The 21098-nt window shown below is 37.7% G+C and overlaps 1 protein-coding gene across 3 annotated transcripts in view; it reads left to right on the top strand.

Moving 5' to 3' along the window:
• ROCK2 (Rho associated coiled-coil containing protein kinase 2) overlaps nt 1–21098 on the top strand; it is a 104020-nt gene that overhangs the window by 49506 nt on the left and 33416 nt on the right. For all 3 annotated transcript variants that reach the window (XM_066994934.1, XM_066994936.1, XM_066994935.1), the window contains 4 exons: nt 5381–5481; nt 12432–12569; nt 15132–15392; nt 20900–21044. In XM_066994934.1, the coding sequence (XP_066851035.1) occupies nt 5381–5481; nt 12432–12569; nt 15132–15392; nt 20900–21044 (645 nt within the window). The remainder of the gene's footprint in view (nt 1–5380; nt 5482–12431; nt 12570–15131; nt 15393–20899; nt 21045–21098) is intronic.

Here is a 21098-nt window from a genome sequence, read left to right as displayed (position 1 = left end):
ATTTCACTCCATTGCATTCTTCTTCCGCTGTTCCTCGTATATGCACACCCCAGAACTGCCTGATAAATGTTCTTTTTGACTTCAAAGAAAATAACCTGGATATGAAACTTTTTTTTTTTTTTTTTAAAGGAAGGAAAGTTTGCCTTGCCAGCCTCGCCCCCCGCAGTTTTATACTTCTAGTTAGGTATTTGTTCCATTTTCACCAGCACTTGTAACCTTCAGCTACATTCTTGCTGCCAGCTGTCAGTGACTGATCCAAACACTCTGCCCTTTCAGAAAGTGAAGCTTCGTTTGTTTAAAGGTTATAGTGCCATTTTCAAGTAGTAAATCAGAAGGTGTCATTGAACACTCTTGCTGTCTAGCATTCCTTGTCCTTCCTATATCAATGAAGAAACCTGAATCATAGGTGATGATATTTTCACATTTTAGGAATTTTAACTCAAATGTCAGAATGCCGTCATATTCTGGGACTGGGCAGTCCATTTAGTGTCTACATTTTAAGTTGATATTTTTCTTCTGCTGGACTTCCTGTTTTTGCAAATTCGTGTGTAAGATATAATCTCTGGTATCTATGCATACAAACTGAGCTGCATGAAACCTTCTGAAATGTTTTTCTGTAGTAAAAGGATAGTGTTGGAAAGGTCTCCTGCACCTTGAGTTAGGTCGTGTTATGTGATACATGAACCAAATCATATGATTCAGCATGCTGCAGATATGACATTGCTTCAGGGTTTCTCTGAGCTTGCCTTCTTGCAGCCTGTGTTTTGCTTCAAGTTAGTTCCATGCTTTGATTATCTATTCCCTATCTGTTAAACTTTATGAGAAAACAGAAACTCCATCTCATCTATATAATACCCACAACATCTGTCTCCGTAGATTTTTTTTCAAAGATCATTAAATCTTGGTAGAATTAGTAGTATTATTCCATCTTTAACACTTCACAGGGATGATAAAACTGGTAATTCCTCAGCAGGTACCTCATTTCATTACACACAAAATATGCACGATATATATATTTATAGATATAAAAATACATATACCATTATATATATATAATGTATTAACTGCAATGCTAATTGTGTAAAGAGTTTCACTGGAACTGTATTAAAATTGTTCATAATGTTTCTATTATATTTTGAACACATATTTTGAAGTATTCCTGTGATTTTCTGACCAGTAATGGAGCTATGTAGATCTACAACCTACTGTTACATGTTTAAATCCGTGCCATCTCATCTCACATACCTCAAAACATTTGAAACATCTCAGAAACATTTGAAAATAAAATTCATGTGATTCCTCTCCCTTGTGAGATGTAACATTCTGGGCTCAAACAAGTCAGAGAACAGCACATTCTCTCTGACATGAAATCTGCTGATACTCCTTTTCTACTGCTGCTTCCTGTAAATTTGCATTGGTCCTCCCTGTCTTGTGCCAAAGCTTCTGATTTGCATTTGAATAACTGCATTTCCTTCTCAGACTGCAAAATTAGTTCACAGTATGAACAAAATAATAAATTTTGCATGGGAGAACCACTGTTGCTGTTGTGTGCTTGCTGCCTAAGCTTTCATGATTTGCTCGAGAAAATGGTCTCTGCATTCTCTCAGCTTCTTTTCCTGTTCACACTCTGCATTCTTTCACAAGTCTTATTGATACACCAAATTTTGTGTGCCACAGTGCTAGCAGCAGTGAAAGCCAGCAGAATCACAGGATTGTAGAATGGTGCAGTTTGGAAAGAACCTCTGGAGATCAGCTGGGCCAACTCTCTGCTCAAAGGCAAAACAGTTTTGACATTAGATCAGGTTATTCAGGGCCTTGAGCAGCTAAATTTTTAAAGTTTCCAAAAATGGAGAATCTGCAGTTCCCCCGGACAATCTGTGCTGTGCTAACCACTTTCTTTGTGGGGATTTTTTCCTGTGCTGTGGGATTTCTGATGTGCCAACTCATCTGTTGCCTCTTGTCCTTTCAGTCTGCACCTCTTGAGAAGAGCTGGGCTCTACAACCTTCAGCTTCTGTTTAGGCTAGCCATTTGGATTTCCCAAGCTGAACATCTCCAGCTCTTTCTTCTTCTCAGTGTACCTTGTGTGGTCCAACCCTTCAAGCATCTTGGTGGTCTTCCACTAGGCTAGGGAGTGTTTAATTTTTTTTTTTTTTTTTATTGCACTGAGAAGACCAAATCTGGATACATCCTTCCAGATGTGGTCTCAGAAGTAACAACTAGGGGAAGAATCACTTCCCTCAGCCTACTGGCTATGCATTTACCAGAACAGCCTGGTGGTGTCCAGTCAGTGCAGAGGCTTAATGCTTGTTTGTGTTCATTCATCCTGTTGTCCACTAGGGCTCTTGGGTCCCCTTTCTCAAGCTACGTTCTGGCTGGTGGGGCTACACCTCGACTACTGTGTTCCGCTTTGGGCCCCTCACTACAGAAGAACATTGAGGCCCTGGAGCGTGTCCAGAGAAGGGCAACGAAGCTGGTGAAGGGCCTGGAGCAAAAGTCCTGTGAGGAGCAGCTGAGGGAGCTGGGGTTCTTTAGTCTGGGAAAGAGGAGGCTCGGGGGAGACCTTATTGCTGTCTACAGCTACCTGAAAGGAAGGTGTGGGGAGCTGGGGGTCGGCCTCTTCTCCCAGGTAACTAGTGATAGGACTAGAGGGAATGGCCTCAAGTCACGCCAGGGCAGGTTCAGGTTGGAAATGAGGAGACATTTCTTCTCAGAAAGAGCAGTCAGGCGTTGGAATGGGTTGCCCAGGGAGGTGATGAAGTCACTGTCCCTGGGGATGTTCAAGGAAAGGCTGGACGTGGTGTTTAGGGACATGGTTTAGTGGGTGACATTGGTGGTAGGGTGATGGTTGGACCAGATAATCTTGAAGGTCTTTTCCAACCTTGGTGGTTCTATGATTCTGTGGTTCTCTTAAGAGCAGCCCTGCCCTCCAGTGTGTTCCCTGCCATGTTATCAGTGAACCTGCGACGAGGAGACTGTTATTATCTTCTGGGCCATTCATAAAAACACTAAACAATATGGGGCAGTATCAATCCTAACTCATCTTGTTTGGAATTGGCAACCACTTGGACAGGTGAATCTCTGACCACTGCTTCAGCAAGTTTTCCACTCGCTGTGTAATTTCTCCGTGCAGTTTGTGTCCTCCCTGTTTGACTGCAAAGATGCACTGAGATGCTGTATTGAAAGCCATGCTACAGTCAAGGAAAGGACACATACACTGTTCTTCCTTCGTCTTCCATCTTATCAGGGAAGGTAGTAATTAAGTCCCTAATACTGATTTCCTCTACTGTGGCTGCCCGACATTCTGCTATTAGCTTCAGGGAGCTGGGAGGCCTGTGAACAGAGCTTGCCAGTAAAGCCTGAGCCAAAAAAGGCACAGAGTACCTTGATTTTCTCCATGTCCTTTGCCACTGAAGCCCTACGCCACTGAGAGCATGGGGCCCACATTTGCATCATTCTTTCATTTATTGATAGTTTTACTGCTTTATAAAGGCTCGTTGCCCTTCATAACCCTGGTTAGTTTCAGCTCCAGCTGAGCTTGGCTTTCCCAATTCCATCCTCGTGTGCCTGGGGTATTGCTGCTGGGTATGGGGTAGCCCAGCTCAGCTTCCGTGTTCCAAACCTTTGCTTTTTGTGCTTGAGTTGAGGCAGAGGTTACCCATTCAGCTAGCGTGGCTTTCTGCCATGCCTGCTTGATTTCTAGCTAACTAGAACAGACTGTTCTTGTGCTATGAACACGTCATCTTCAAAGATCAACCCACTCTTCTGCCCTCCACTGTAGCTTCCCACAGGATCCTGCCTGTAAATCCCCTGAACAAGCTGTAGTCTGTTCTCCTGAAGTCCAGGGCCTGCTGTTTGCCCTCCTCAGTTTTCTCCGGATCTTAAATTTCACCAGCTCACACTCGCTTCAGCCAAGGCTGCCATTAACTTTTTCATCCCTGGTCAGTTCTTTCTGGTTTGTGAATAACAGATTAGAGTGCCTCCCTGACTGGGCTTGCTGGTCACTGGGGTTAAAAGAAATGCTCTCGATGGTCAGGAATGTCATAGATTGCTTGTAGCCTGCCAGGTTGCCCTTCAGGAATATGTAGGAATAGTTAAACTATTTACCAGGTATTTGTTATCATTAACTTCCCGCTGACAATGCCGTCTTTAATGTCATACTGAATTAACTGCATCTCTGATCCTTTTTTCCCCCCATTAAGTCTGAAGTCCCCTTTAATTCCTTTCTTGGGATCGAATTCCACAATCTTTGACCGTGAACAGGGATCTCACAATATACACCTTTACTCCTCTCTGGATGTAAGCATCCACAGCTCTTCATACAAGCTCATGTTATTTCCTGGCAGAGGTCTTGCTCGAGCCAGCCCTTTTTGCACATTTCTGCTCTTCCTATAAGTATGTGTGAGGGCAACATCAAGATTTGGCACATTTAAGAAAAATTACCTCCAGTACTGTGGATTCCACTCACTGCTTCCATTAGCTTTGTCATTGTGAATAGAATTTCTTTTTTTTAAATGCATTTAGCCAGGAGCGCATTCACTAGCATGCTGCATTTGCAAAATTACAGTGGCTTGGACCTTGCAGTTCTTTAGAATTTGTCCAAGGTCAGAATTTCATTGGCTTTCCTTACAGATTCCCACAACTGCAAACCAAAATAATAATAATTAAAAAAATGAGCTTACCTGCAGAATATTGTACCAGAGGGTACTAGAACGTGATATTGTAGATCTAATTTTTAGAGGTGTTGGCGTACACTGCAGAAGTGGTGAACACTAAGGAAGGGTCTTTGTGATGACCAGTAGATACATAAACATAATGAATTACAATATCATGAACAAATTGATAGGAAATCGTATCCTAGTGTGATCTAGCCTGAAGCTGTACGTGAAGTTTATTGAGTTGTATTCCTCACTGTCTGACTGTTGATGAACCCTTCAGCTGCGTACGAGCAGGCTGCACCTGCAGCGCTTTTGTGTGTAAGAGGGATTTGGTGCTCCTGCGTTCTCCATAGCGTCCATCATTGTGGCAACACAGCATATGGCCATGAGTAAACGTCTGAAAGTTCATGATGGGCATCTCTGGTTCTTGTCCTTATCAGAGCCTTCCTGGAAGCTTGTTTATGAGTATCAGAGGTGTAGAATGAGAATTGGCAAAATCCAAAGGAAATTTCAATTGTTACATCTAAACATACACATTTGTTTTTTTTCCAACAGTACCAAAAGGAGCTTTTTTATGGTGACTGCAGATTTCAAGAATTACCAAGAAGGCTCTAAACGTTTGCATACAAATGTCTTATTTTGACTCTAAATGGCAAGTGTTAAAGAAAATTACTGTGTTTGGTTAACACATGCATTATCACACATTTTATTTAATTTGTTTTAGATGAGAAGATTGTGGAAAAAATACGAGCTTTACAAATGAAAGCTGAAGACTATGATGTTGTTAAGGTGATTGGAAGAGGGGCTTTTGGAGAAGTGCAGCTGGTAAGATTGATAATTTATTGATTAAACAGAGTTATGGCTGTAGTCAAAACTCTGCCCAGTCTTGCATGCTTTATATCTAAAAACGCATTCTTACAAAGAATAAATGTTAAAGTAGAAATCATTTTCATTGTATCCTGAGGTCATTTCTATGGATAGTAAACCGATACGGTCTACGTTTAGAATGTGATGGATTGGAAGGGAAGGACTTGGGAAACAGTTTGCCATACTGTCATCAAAATGAAACAGGCAGTTCACGGCAGTTTTATTTTTGTTGGCCACAACTATCACCATGTAATAATGTTTGAAACCCTCCAATTAAAGAAGAAGCTAATAGTGCAACCAAAAAAAAACTTGTTGTTTTTGTCTTGTAATTTTGATCCTTGCATTGTATTGAACTGATATGATTTGTGTATTTTTTTTCCCATTAAGACTCTTCTCTTAACATTTTTACCCAACAGCCTATCCTATATAATATCTATTGTCAGAGATGGATTACTTTTAAAATTTATATTGCAGAGAAATTCTATTTCAAATAACAAAACAAAAAAGTTTTCACTGCCTGACTTAATATATCATGCACAGACAGTTTGCATTTAATTTTGATTTGTCCTGGATTCCCAGGACAATCTGTGAGATAAATAGCAGAAACATTGGAACATGAGACGGATTGGTATGTCAGTTTTGAAACATGCTATAGGTGTAAGCAGCTAATGGAATCTGAGAATAACACAAACAAGTTTCCATGAGCTAACAGGTAGGCGTGTATCGCCTGATCCATGCTAATTTTCTGTGTAAGCATTCTTAGAGGATGTGAGAGATGTGAAGTCAATGGAAAGAGGAACAACTAATTTGCAGCAATTGAAGCTGGTTTACTCGTTACCACAAGGTAACAAAAACTGTATTTTGCTTAGGGATTTTGGCATGGAAGTGGCATTTTACTGTTCTGTGCTAATTTTGTACTAGAAAGAAGGGAAGGTCATATCACCTGGTAATATAAGGTATTTTTGGAAAACACAGTATTTCGGAGTTTTGTTGAGAAATGTTGCAAGTTGTTATATCTGCGGTGCTTGTAGGAGGCACACAATGTATAATGGTAATAAACCTATTACCCATTTATAAAATTATTTGTATATTCCATACCAGTATTGGTGAAATTGGTTGGAAACAGGGAATAAATACAAGCTTTTACAACTGTTTATTTATTTTTATTCCTTGTTTACTTTGCAGCAGTGGCTTGATCAAAGTTGTGTTGTCTTAAACATATGTAATTTTGATCCTTCATTACCAATAAGTCAATATTTATTGTCTCAAAATAGATACAAGAGGTCTTGGTTTGGTGTAAGAACAGATGAATAGTGGATTCGACTTTGTGGTTTAATACACTGTAAATAAGGTGAAGCTTTTGCTTGCTTACTCTTCCTGGCTAACTGTATAACGTGCTTTTCAACATGAAACAAAAAATGGAGTGGGAGAAAACGATGGCTAGCTTAAAACTACTTATGTGCCTTATGGGTAATTTGCAAGTTTAGATGTCATTCATGTGGCAGTTAACAGCATTGAATCTGCAATTTTTATTTATTTATTTTGTATTATTTTTTTAAGGCAATTTCATCCAAGTGTGGCAACATGGGAATGTAGCTCCCTCTTCCCTGTTTCTTTCTGGGTCAGTTGTGCTTCATTTCTATCAAGAAGAATTTATGAAATACAGAGAGGGATTTTTCCAAAGATGGCATTTTCAATCAAGACTTTAAAGAATTAATGGGTGTATTGCTTTTATATCTTTGCTGGCAAGAGATCAAAACCAAAACTGTCAGCATAACCCCACGTATTTGAGAAGCTACTGCTGCAGAGAGCTTTGTAAGAAAATGGTCTATTCTTACTCCCGTCTTTTCACTAGTCAATTGTTTCATTTTAAAGTCTTTTATTGGGCATTTTTTCATTATTTTTTCATTTGCAGTTGGAGCATCTACTAGGGATGCTTTTGAGATGCTCTTTTTCCATGTGCTTGAATGGCTATTGAAGAACAATCAAGTTGTAATAGCTGCAGTTCCTCTTCCATTTATTGTTGGGAGGAGATGAAAAGGAGAAGATACCAATAACAGAAATTGTTTGCGTTTTTTGGATGTCACACTGATGTATTTGCTGGAAGCATGCAAGAAAATCAAATTTTTAATGGGCTTCAAAAATGAAAATACATTGTTTTCTCATATACATTTCTAAGCACTTCATGTTTTTTTTGTTTTGTTTTTCTAAACCATTAAATAGTTGTTTTTTTCATTTGCTTTTTGACATTTAATTTTCAAGTTCTTAATTTGTTCTGGCTTAGAAGGAAAACATTTTTTTTCCTCTTAATGTGCTTTTTTTCCTCTTAATGTACTGTATCATGAATACCTTTGTAAAATTCTAAAGTAGAAATTGTTCACAGTGCACATGCTTCAGCTAGGTAGTTTTGAGTAGTCTGAAGACAAACTTTAGTTCTCATTTGCTTAATCTTTATAATGTAATGTTGAAACACACAGTAACTTGGTCATATATGACCAAAACAGTTGTTATTATTTTTTAAGCAGGCACTTGAAGCCCTAAAATAAAAAAGCTAAAGAATGGTTGGTGCTGGAAGGAAATCTCTTTGTGTTCATATAGAGCTCTTTTGTACTTCATGCCAACTTAAAAGAACATTCTTTTTCTGGAATGTAAACATACAAGTAGAAACCATGATGCTGTATTGTCTTACAGCTAAAAAGTAATGGGTTAATAAATACAACTGTAGATCTGAACTAATATTAGCTGGTGATGAGGGCATACATACCTAGATTTTTTGCCTCATAAGGTATGATACAAGTTTAAACTATTGAGCTAAGCTATATCTATTTCTACTCCATTCATAATGTTAACACCACAGTTGCAGATGATGGATTTGCAGTAATCAAAATATTTTGCAACACATTCTGTGATCAAAATAGAAATTTGTTTCACTGGGGGCTACAGAAAGAACCATAAATAAAATGTGCTCGAGTATGAGTTAAATTCATGATTGTCATGTTATCAGTGCCTGCCATTGTGCATAAAGATATGTAGAACAAATATTTTTAAAATATTTGTCCTATTTAAATATAACAAGACAAAAAATGAGCACGTTAACATATAGCATAGAATAAACAGCTGTGACTGCCTTCATGTAATTTTTTTCTTCCCCCAAGCTTTCTGCTTCAGAATGGCATTTTCTGGTGAAACAAGTGGAGCATAGAGATCAACTTCCCAGATTATAAAGAAAGAATAACATATTCTTTGCTGCTGTATCTTACAGCTAGATTTAAAAAACAAACAACAACAACAAAAAAAACCGCCTCAATTTCCCCCCATCACACACAAATTCAGTCCGGTAAAGAGAGATCAGATGACTCTGGTCTGAGCATCTGATTTTGGTGGAAAAGCAATTTCCGAGGACTTGAGAAGTATTAAACTTGACTCTTGTACTCTGTCCTTCTCCTTTGCTGGGTATGTAATGGTGAAGAAAGCTAAGAAATCCCTGTCTGCAGCCAGATCTCTTCTTCTCGTATGCAGTGGCGCGAATAAAAGTGACTGGTGTCTAGGCCAGACATAAAAATCGAATTATGGTGCTTAATTTGTTGCTTGTGGCTCATGCAGAAACAGCAATTTATGAAAGCACATCCTGAGTACCTCTTTTGTTTTTACTTTAGGAAAAATCCTCTTGATCTGAAATCAGAACTTCTCAGTTCCTTTGCCCAGGTCTAATTACACAGTACTGTAACACTGCAGTGACGCAGCAGGCTGCCGTGGTCGTATGCTGGAACAGAAAACTAACAGCTGAATCCTTCTGGTGTTGGGGTAGTAAAGGATGCTCTGGGTGACAGTCTATATGGTATGATTTAGTGTTGCAAACCAGGGGTTGTCATAGCATATGTAACCAGGTGCTGGTTTCGAATTTTCCAGGAGATGCTTGCTGTATGAGGCTTCGTTCCCCAGCCACTGCTGATGTCAAAGTGCATATAAAGTAGTCGTGGTCTCTTACCCGAAAGTTTATCAGGATGTGAACTTCAGGACCCTATCTGCAGTAATTTCCTATGGCTCTGTTACATGATTTAGAATATTTGTGATTATTTCAAAACCTGAGGGTTAATTTCACAACTCCACTCTAGAATCTTCATTTTCTTTCATGGTAGAAGAGTTGCTACCTTTATTAATCCATACTACGTATTTAATCTGCTGTTTTCTTTGCCTGCAGATTATCATCTGATGTGAATGCTCTAGAAATTATGGATGCATTTTCTGCATACTGATTTCCTGAAAGTCTTAGATTGATGTGATTTTTTTGGTCTGTCAATGACGAGGCAGAGTAGAGGGAAATTCTCATTCCTTAATGTGTTTTAGGAGTTAAATGAGGCCATGTTACTTTATGCTGATGGCACGAAGGGATTTTCCTACCTATTTTGAGTGTTACTCTGGTGAGCTGCAGTTTAAATTTGGCAGTTCATTTAACCAGTTGGAAGAAAATGAAACGTCATGACAGTTTAATACATGAACAATCTGCTATATGAGCCAATATATGTATGTACAAATATAGCTCTTGGGTGAAGAGCCCAGTGGCCATCATCTAAACAGGCTGTCTTCAGCAGCCATCGTCGTGATAAAAGAAGTAATATAATTGATAGGTCTGTTCACCTGCGAAGCAAGCCAAGATACAGTCAGCCTTTGGATGTGCCAGAAGAAACCTATCTTGAAATTTCTCAAGAAATAATTTAGCCAACTAATAATCTAATGGCACTATTTAGAGAGGTGCACGAGTTTTTTTTGCTCCTCTTATGCATGAGCCTTCTTTGGGGTGTACTGACTATTAGAGTCTTTTTCTCTAAGTAATTGGAGATAATTGTTTTTGTAAATGAAGGCAGCTATACTAACTACACCCAAGCACGAGTACACGATGAATTTAGGAACCATAAACTACTAAAATGCCTTACAGAGATGTATATGCAGGTTCACAGAAAATGCTTCTGCAATTAAACAAGATTTTCTTTGAGGTTTCTTGTTGCTGAGTTTCTTCTGTTTTTGAACAGGATTACAAAAGCTCTACGTTACAGAGCATGGTTTGTGGTGTACCACCAATTCTTTGTTAATAATTCCATCAGGGATTAGAAAATGGGAGGAAGGTAGTTTGCAAAATTTTCTTAGAAGACATGTTCACTAGCTGATTAATTGTTAATGTTCGTAATGCACACAGGTGACATGGTTCTGTCTTAGGGTTTGGCTGGAGGTTTTTTGACTTAGTTATGCAGAAAGTTGTTGGTCAGTGTTAAACTGTGCAAGGTGCTAACTAACATTTTTGTACCTGTTTCTTGAAAGCAAAAAGACACAATTTCAAAAACTGTAAATTGATAGATAATCCTGTTGCTATATATGTTTTCATTTCTTCTAAGATTTTATTTATTTATTTATTTTTAACCTAATGTTTCTCCTGTTTCTACAAATCATTCCCGTTGGCTTGAGCAACAAGCTCAAGCTTACGGCTCCTCAGGAACAGGAGGCTGATGCTCCCATGTTTGTAGACGCATAAGTGCTTCTCTGAAGCTTTGCATTGCAGTTGTAATGAACCTGAAATGCTTCGATTTGTACAGGAAAAGAGCTTATTAAACAGTATTTCAAGAATCATGATTAAACTTGGACATTGCATCAACCTAACAGGTTGGGGGATGTGATTTATTTTACTAAATGTTAGGTTTTTAAATGAACCGCAAAGTCTTTACCATTTGGTTTTGATGTCACAAATTAGGCCAACTTAATTTTATTTTTTTTCTATGCATAAAATATGCCAAAACTTAAGATATAGTTAGTTTATTATTTCTGCTGACTCAGACATCTCATAGATGAATACTCCTCACCTTGATTTCTGCAAGGAACACTTGTCAATGTTACAACATTGGTCCTTTAGTAGTTGTTTCATTAGTCATATAAATGGAATATTTCACTAACAGGATAATGACTTTACAGTCTGTCGTAAGGATTCTGTTTCATGTCCGTATTCAGATGAAGTTTTCCAAAATATGTTCAGATTTTGTGATAAAAGTTTTAATTTCAGTTTTCTAACAAGATCCATATTACTAAGTTCACACCATTTAAAATGAATTTAAGAACAAAAAAAGAAATAGCAGTGTTTTCATGAAAACATAAAAGACGAACGAATCTGAAGTGGACTGCTTGCAGAATTTCTAACAGATTGATGAAACAGAGATAGTGTTCAGAATAAGAAATTGTAAACAGAGTTGCATTTTTTTCTTCTTACGTGACGAAACTTTTAAAGGGAGCATAGAAAAGCATTTTCTTTTTCTTCGGTAAAAATAATTATTTTATTGTTTTTTTCTAGTACTTTGGTGATTTGAAGTAGGCGTATTCACTCCGAAAATGCTAGGAGCAGTCTTGCTCTTTATAGGAAGGTGGTACGTTTCGGATTCTAAGAAAATCTTTTAGCAGTTGCAATTGGATTAAGCAGGCTACTGAAGACAGCTCTCATTTTTACGGTCACAGCCTTAGTAGCAAAGAACATGTGTTTGTGCATCAGTCCATCTTCAGTAAAGCAGCTATCCCAAACAGAGCCTGCAGCCCTGAGGCACGTCCTTCCTGTGGCCCCACAACTTTTCCTCTGGGGTTGCAGCAGCAGCCGCGGGAGTTGGCCAGGCTCTGGCATCTGCTTGGCATCCGTGTTTCTTCCCTACTATGTTTTTTGGAGCAGCTGTCAGGTTTTTCTTTCCAGGTTTGAAAGTTCTCAAGTTCTTACTGTGTAGCAAGTTGGATATATGAAGACCTGGAGGAATCTCATCCCAACAAACAGTTTGCAGTTAGGAGAAATTTGCTATGTTGGTACTCAATTTTTTTATTGTTATCATTTTATTTTTACGAGACATATTGAAAAAGTTGGTTTGCTTCTTTTCAACCAACAGGTTCGCCATAAAATGACACAGAAGGTTTATGCAATGAAGCTACTTAGCAAATTTGAAATGATCAAGAGATCAGATTCAGCCTTTTTCTGGGAAGAAAGAGATATCATGGCCTTCGCCAACAGTCCATGGGTGGTTCAGGTAAGGAAGAAATGTAAGAGTAAAATAATAATATTAAAGCCATAAATCATTCCTAGTCTTGAGCTGGATTTGAATTTACTTCTAAACTCAATGGTTTAGATTCAGATCGTACTTTTTAAAGATGTGTGTTTACAGCAATTTCAGTGAGTTTTGTGCATTTGGTTATGTTAGGACGTAGATTAACTTGTATTTTGGTCACTAAAATGCATCATAAAATGGAATTAAACAGAATTTTAAGTATCCAGAATGAACAGAATTAAGTATCCAAATAATTATTGGGAATAACGGAGATAAGAGAAGTTATGGTTCCAGCTAGAAAAAAATCTGTGTAGGAATATAGAAACAAATGCCAGCGTTACTTCCAGTCTTTCTTGATGATATGGTCAGTTGATCACAAGAAATTAGTATTATGAGTGCCTGAAGATGTTACTGGCCTTTAAGTTGAGATATGCTAGGTGGATGAGCGCACACTCCTGGTGTCCTGCAAGATGGGAGACTGTAACAGTGGTTTGCTTGAAGCTGTCCTCTCTCTGGTGGTCAGTTACCACATCTCAGCTCAGAAGCAATATCCTCCTGCTGATGGAGAGTTGACTTCTTCAGCTGTTCTTGAACACTGTTGCTTGCAACTGTCTCATGGTATTTGTTATCATGTTTGTAAAATGGATTATCCTTTTGGGAAGAATTAGTGCTAAATACTGCAATTTGTTATAACTGGTAGACTACACGGATTAATAAAATGCGTAGTGAAAGTATACGTTTAGGGAATGGTATTACTAATATATTTTGTTAAATAATTAATACATTTAAATCCTCTCAGTTACATTGCTGTGCTTCTATATTTTTAGAAAGTAAAAACAGGCCTTAAGCTCTCCATATATTTTTCATAATATTTTACATCATGCCTGCAAGCAACGTTTCACTTTTTTTTTTTCATTTAGATGTTTTGCTCTTCTGAGCATATTCTGTATTCTTGCCTGTATTCAGGCGAAACACCTAACAGAATAGATGACTTATTTACTACTTTGGTTTTGTTCTAGTGACAGAAGTTGTCTAGAAAGTATTTTTATTTTTTTACAGTTGAACTGAAAGATCATGCAGTTGAAAGAAAATGTCTGACTATTATCACAGAAAAGGGTATTGCATGATATTTATATGTGCATGTATATTTGTAAATGTAAAATGTCAACTGTATTATAGCTGCAATTGTGCTTTCTGTGATGGAGTGTATAGGAGCGATATATTTAGCTATTGTGGTCCCGGGGCGTTGGAGCTGGTTTTAAGAAAATGTAGGTCCCGCTCTCTGAGGTAGAAACTGGGACAGATCACACTGCTTCTCTGTGTCTTCTTCATGTGGGGGGAAAAAAAAAAAAAGTGAAAGCAGAGCCCTAGATACTGTTGATTTTATGAAATCCCTTGAGAACTATACTGAAAGTGCTGTATAAAGGCATAGTGTTATTTATCGTTGTGTTAAATTAATGCCTTTAGGTATGGGAATACAGGCCCTGTTTTGGATTTTAATTTAGACTTTAATGATTAAATACATGATCACATTATGTATTGTATATACTATCTGTGTGTGAAAAGTAATACACAGTAAATTTTACTATGAAGGTCCAATCTGTGATAAATTTCCTATCTTTCTGGGTTCCTTGTCCTCCACAGACTCCCTAGTTCTGATTTCTTCCTTTCCATTCATCCTTTTTTTTTATTGCCTTTGAACTTTGTGTAACTTAAAGATGTGAATACTTTTAATTTTTAATGTAAAAGAGCAGTATTCTCTGAGAAAGTGACTTTCAGATACATAGTGATTCTTTTTGCTGTTTTGGGTCATTTTCAGACCCGGTGATTGCTGAGTGAAATTCTATAAAATTTCAGTGCTCTGGGTCTGAAATATGTTTTAAAAAGACTAAACTTACTTTAACTATCATGCCAGTTGGAAACATAGTAGCTGCAATGCATACCAAACAGTTAATTTCATTGTTAAGGATAATTTCTTTACATTGTATTATTGTGTTGTTATTTCTGTTCTGATTTTTTTCTCATTTCAGCATACATGTTGTTTTAGGACAAAAATCAGTATTGACAGGTTGTTTTTTTTTTTTTTTTTTTTATAAATATATATTGAAATGTTACACATATATGTTTTATAGTATATGAAATTCAGAAAATGTGTAAAATACTCTTCACTATTGAGCTATTTTCAAATCCTTACAAGGTACCCCCTTTCTCAGATTCAATATTTGGCATTTTGGTTAGTAGTGATACTTCTTAATGCCAAGAAACATGGAGATTTACATAGTCATACCACTGAAGTAACAAGGAAATCTTTTTTGTTTCCTTAAAACTGAAAGTGAGAGTTTTCAAAGCTCATTAAATTTCAAGTTACTGCAATAATTAGTAGGAAATAGAGATTATTTGAATATATAAAATAAAGTTATTTTACATCCCTGCAAATGTATGCTCAGGCTTAATACAACTTGAAATATTCAAGTACTTTATTATTTTTCCCAGCTGTCTCTGAAAAATAATTGCTCCTTTTCCTTTTTTTTTTCTATGTTGCAGCTTTTTTGTGCCTTTCAAGATGACAAATACTTGTATATGGTAATGGAATACATGCCAGGAGGAGATCTCGTAAACCTTATGAGCAATTACGATGTGCCTGAGAAATGGGCCAAGTTCTATACAGCTGAAGTTGTTCTTGCTCTTGATGCAATTCACTCCATGGGCTTGATACACAGAGATGTGAAGCCTGACAACATGCTTTTAGATAAATATGGGCATCTGAAGCTGGCAGACTTTGGCACTTGCATGAAAATGGATGAAGTAAGTATGCAACTGAATAATATATCATCTATAAACTGTAATTCTAAGGATATTTTCTTATGAGTTATAATACCCAAAGGAATACTTATCAAATGGTCCACTTGGTTGGAAAGCTGTTCCTTGTCTCCTAGTTTTAAATACAAGGGTACTTTAAATAGTGTAACATTGTCTATAACAAACTGTTTTGGCACATGGAAGAAGGAAATAAACTTACTTTTTGTTATTTTTGAAAGCATGCGTGTTTATGAATTTCTGAGGTTCATCTTTTTGCCAAATGTCTGAAAAGCTTATGAGACAACTCCTAGTTTCAACATTAGTAACCTTGGAACAGTTCATAAGCTGACAGTTTTCTATAAATGAAATGATTTTATAGGCAATATAACATTCTTATATATATATTTTTTTCTAGGTCTAATTGTTCTCATAGCATCCTCTAGTGGTCATTAAAATGAGGTCACAGTAAGGCAGCAGTGGAATGTGATCTATTGATTAAAATTTATGTTTGCTATTAGTCAAAATGTCATATTTTAGCTGTCTAGATTGTATCATGTGCAGCCAAATACAGTTTTCTAATGAAGTTGCATAAGAATAGCTATTGTATTTTTAACAAGATGCGCTATCTTGTATTATTAAAGGAGACATAGAAATAAAACTATCTTTAATAGTTTGCACAAATCTTCCCTGACAAACAGTGTCAGGCAATTTACATGATACATTCTTCCTATGAAATTAAAACAGATGCTCAAAAACTTGTATGAATGTATCATTTACTTGGGCTTTGAAAGATTTCTATGTTAATGTTGGCAAGGATGATCCTTTCTCAGCTTATTTGCTTTAATGTGTTAGATTCTGTATTATTTAGGTAGTGCTTGGTATAGTTTCTGAAACCTACTTAATTTGCATTTGCATTGTTACGTTAGTGTCTATCCAGCTGTATTTAGAATTGCTGTCATTTTTTTCCCCCTTCAAGTGACAATATATTACTCTTGAACACATCTGTTTATTGAGATTCAATAGTCTGTTTAGTTTGGCTGATACTGTAGTTGTTATTCCAAAGATGTACAGATTGTTTACCTCCACTTTTCTTATTTAGCTGCCTGTATTGTAGGGGACAGCCTTTATTTTAACTGGAAAAGTCAAAAGTGGTATTTGATCTCTTAATACAGTCTTTAGATTATCCTTCATTTTGAGCCAATTAGACTGTAGGTCTTAAGGAAATCTAATGTTCATCAGAAGAGACAATAAAAAAGCTTCAAAAAGTTCAAAACATTTATCTATAAAAAAGGAAATCACTTATGCTATGTTAGGGAGCCCAGAATTTGTGAGCCTAAGTTGTTTTTTTTTCTTTTTTCTTTTTTTTACTTTGTTTTGTTTGTTTTGTCTAAAAGCATGGAATACTAAAATGCGGCTGATCATGCTGTAATGAGAACTGCATGCACAGCTCTTGTGAAGAGCTATAGCAAGCTCCATTTTGGACTGGACATCATCAATGAATCGGTGATCTCTTAAAGAAGTTAATTTTTAACAGGCTACATTTTAAGTTCCTCATGTTTCTCAGACTCAGTGGAATGGCAAAAATATTTTATACAGGAAGCTTTAGAAGTTGAGAGGCTCTGGACTGTCTCCAAATCTCATGCTACTTCTTACAAAACATGAACGCATCCCAGCTGTGTAAATATAATATTGATGTTGGCAGGATGATTTCTAGAAAATATATGCTTACCCAACACTTATTTATTTTTTCTGACTTGCAGTTCTTTTAGCAGTTGTACACATTAGCATCTTCCTTACACTGTTGAGAGCTGAAGAAAACTCTGCTTCAATTTTTGTGAGAGACACAGTTTGGAAGAGAGACTTTTTTGATACTTGCTGTGGAATTGAAATGAGTGTTAAGTTGTCCAGGCCACTCTGGACACTTGCAGCAGAATTCCTCCTTACCAGTATGTGGAAAGAATTGCTAAGTCTCTTAGTGATGTTTTCCAACATGAAAGGAACCGGCCTCTTTCTGGAACTTGGTTGTGATATTTTGGTGGTGGTGGTGGTGTTTTTTTTTAAATCTGCAACAAGGTGAATATCTGTAATTGAATAAAGGATGGAGTTGGCCTCAAAGGTTTAGTAGGAATTGTAATTCCCTTTTGGTACTTAGGTATTGAAAAGAAGCCCAGTGCAGGTTTCACCAGATGCTACTCTTTGGGTTTGCTGTAAGTAATAAACCAGGCAGTTGCATGGTTGACTACTGTAGGTGTTGCAGAGCCAGAAACTGCTAGTGCTGCCTGGCTCAGTACATAGCTCTGGCTTGTGCTAACTGTGCTTTCAGGACAGCACAGGCTTAGAGAATGTCTGTTGAAAAGAGATGTGACTGAAAGAGGAACCATTTATCACTTGGGATTATTGCCTCGGCTCAGATAGTTTAGCTGAAAGAAGAAATGTGCCTCTCCTTAGAACTTGGCTTATTTCACAGAGTAACAGAATGGCTCACGTTGGAGGGGACCTCTGGAGGTCATCTGGTCGAGCCCTCCTGCTCAGCAGGACACTGATTTCTCCTCGATGCTCCTCCAAGACTCTGCTGGATCCTTCTTGCTTCAGTTTGTTGTCTGCAGCCTGAGGGTAGTATTAACACCTGATCTGCAGTGTCCTAACATACCCGCACCAGCACTCTCCAGCTCTTGTTTGCTGATAAGAAATTCATGAGGGAATGAAAGTCTAATTCTTAGCCTTGGTCCAAGACAGCAACTCATTAGGGTCTGGCTGAGGATGAAACCAGAACTGCTTTGCCTTCAGCAGTGTAATGGTTTTGTACGATCGATCCTAGGAAACACAGTAGCCTCACAGCCAAATCTTCACAAGCTGTGAGAACATACTGTCTTGTTGACAACTTCTTTTTTTGGTTGTTTGGTTTTGTGGTGTTTTTTTTAAGCTCTTCACTGCACATCTGTCACATAGCTGCGGGAGCTTCCCTCAAATGGGGTTCCAAGATCCACCCTGATCTTTGGAGGTGGTGAGAAAAGTCTCAGGAAAAATGCCAGCCTGAGACTACTGAGAGGAAGTTTAGTATCAGAACTGCTATAAATAAGTGTGGTGTTCGGCATAAAACAGGGGCTTAGGATTTGAAACACAGGAGTAGCACTTTGTCCAGAGAAAACGGCCCCCTTCAGATCTCTTCTCAGCTGATGAAATACAGAAGGCAGAAGCCATCTCACAGAATGTACAGAATGTCAAGATGTCATGTAGCGCACAGAGAGGACTTCCCTGTTTACTTGGCTTAGATGCCAGAGATGACAGAAGCTGGTCCGACTGTGGTAGTAAGAGTACCCAGTACTTAAAAATACATACAGGACAACACCCAAGTTTCTAGTCAAGTGATAATACATTTTTAGATTTGCTCCTGAGACGGACAGTAGCGAGTTCTGTGGGGAGAAAGAGTAACCAACGCCACGTGGTTAAGAGAAATACAGCCCTCTGAAAACTGATGTTAGCACACAGAGCCCTTTTGTTTTGCCTGGAGAAATATTTTTGTTTGTTTGTTTTGTTCTTTGACATCTTGTCTGAAAACTTAAGGCCTTGTACAGTGGAATTCTTTAGCATCTACAACATCATTGACGAGAAGCTTTCTTGTCGCCACCTGCCAGCCATCAGACTTGGGTAGGGCCGCCTTTTCCTCATAAAACATTAACATGTATAAAATATTAAAAAGTGTTCTTGTTTTGCTGTATTAATTACAGAGGAATGGGAAATGGGGTGTCATTAAGTGCTTAGGTGTCAAGGTGATGCAGCTGATCTTGTGACTGAAGCTGCAGTCCTCAGAGAAGCCTCTCAGCACTGTTGTGGTGACATTATATTTAACGTATCTTCTTACTTGGGGAGGGATTCAGGTGGCTTCAGCCAGGCTTCACCGAGGGAAGGCACAGACATTCCCTTGTTGTAATTTTGCATTTGGGTAAGGAAGGCGTGGACGTGCACCAGTGCTGGAGGCTGTTGCCTCATTACGATGCCACAGCCCTACTTGCCTGAGTGCTGTTAGAAGCAGAACGACAAAGTAATTGTTCTCGTCTTGTGCCAGATCCGTTTTTGAGTGTTCTTGGCTTTGGATTTCTGGAGCCTTTGGGCTTTAGCTTATTTTCCAGTGCTATTTCCATAATGTCATTTAATGTAAAACGCAATATTTTTCTTTCTCCAAAGAGTGCATTAGCTCCTCTAAAATGAGTTGCTTCATTTTCTTAGCCCAGGATGATCAAGTGGTATGCTTTTATCTGGCTCATTGTGCAGGAAACAGAAGTAAGCCTGCTCTTCATTCTGGAACTGAGAAATTAAACTTCCTTTACATTTTAGCTTCAGCATAGAGTTGTAGAGGAAGATAAGCATTTACAAGGAAGAGATCTTCAGTACTCCTTAAGTCTCTGCAGTATTAGTGTTTTGGCCTACTGGTTCATGACTTTCCAGGATCCTGTTTTCGTACATAAATAAAATTTCCTGGCAGTTTGTATTATATGTGAAAAGAAATACTCTCATTTGGTATTTAATTTTTCTGCATATAGATAGTTCCAAAAGCAAAATTGATTCTTTTCGTTTATTTAGATACGGATTTTGGCTTCAGTTGTTCCTACTGATACTCTGTATTAACATTCTGCCAAAGGTGAGGGCTGTATTAATATTCAGCCAAAAGTGATGGCAAAATGCACAGAGAACGTTGTAAGGTAACTTAGAAAAGACTCGAGGCTGAATGACATAGTAAAAGATGAATGTATTTTTGGTACTTCTTTAGCTTCATCCAGGATTTTATTTCATTCATCCATCTGATCTCTCTGGCATGAATGCAATGAATTTCATTAAAGGAAATAAGTCTTGTAAGTTTGAACCAGCATGCTGGCAGATCTGCTGATATTTCTGCATTACTTAGCCCCTGCATTTGTAGTCTGTCAGTGTGAAGCAAAGAGGATAAAGAGTCACTCCATTAGTACAACTAAGTTAATATGTTAATAAAAATCACTTAGTTATATTTTACTTTATTTTTCTTAAAACTTGGCTGTTCTTTAAACATAGCTTTAACTTTTAACTCTTTTCTAAGTTAAAAAAAAGGCGTGACCACAAGAATTTACCTATAAGTTGCTGAATTGTTTGATTTACACAAAAATGTTACGTACTTGCTTTGTAGGGCCTAACTAAGCTAATCAAAATTATTCAGAAACTTGTCCATGAATTTAGTGAGGTAAGGAGCGGTCCAATATAGCATGTGTTTGTTCATATTGAAAACGAGTAAAATCACAAAATTTTTCAATTTTTGAGATATATTTAATAAGGAGAGGAGGGCAGGTTATCAGGATTTGTCATTCCAATCCGTATTGCTTTTGGAGTAAAAATAGAAGCTTTCAAACGTGTACCTCAAACTAAGTGTTACGGGTTATATTTTTTTATTATGTTATCCTGGTTAACTAATACGCTACTGCAGTTTTGTGTGAAGACTCAGCAGTATGTCTAATGGAGCTGTTTGACTTGCTGCTGTTGCACAGACAGGCATGGTGCGCTGTGACACGGCTGTTGGAACCCCCGACTACATATCCCCCGAAGTCTTGAAATCGCAAGGGGGCGATGGCTATTACGGACGGGAATGTGACTGGTGGTCTGTAGGAGTTTTCCTTTTTGAGATGCTAGTTGGTAAGTAGCAATTTCTTTCTGCTAATAACATTGGCATTTAGTCTTTACTGTGCC

Source organism: Anser cygnoides, chromosome 3 (assembly GCF_040182565.1).
Source record: "Anser cygnoides isolate HZ-2024a breed goose chromosome 3, Taihu_goose_T2T_genome, whole genome shotgun sequence".
NCBI classification, from domain to species: domain Eukaryota; kingdom Metazoa; phylum Chordata; class Aves; order Anseriformes; family Anatidae; genus Anser; species Anser cygnoides.
Note: the sequence above shows the minus strand (reverse complement) of the source record. Positions and strands in the feature narration are given on the sequence as shown.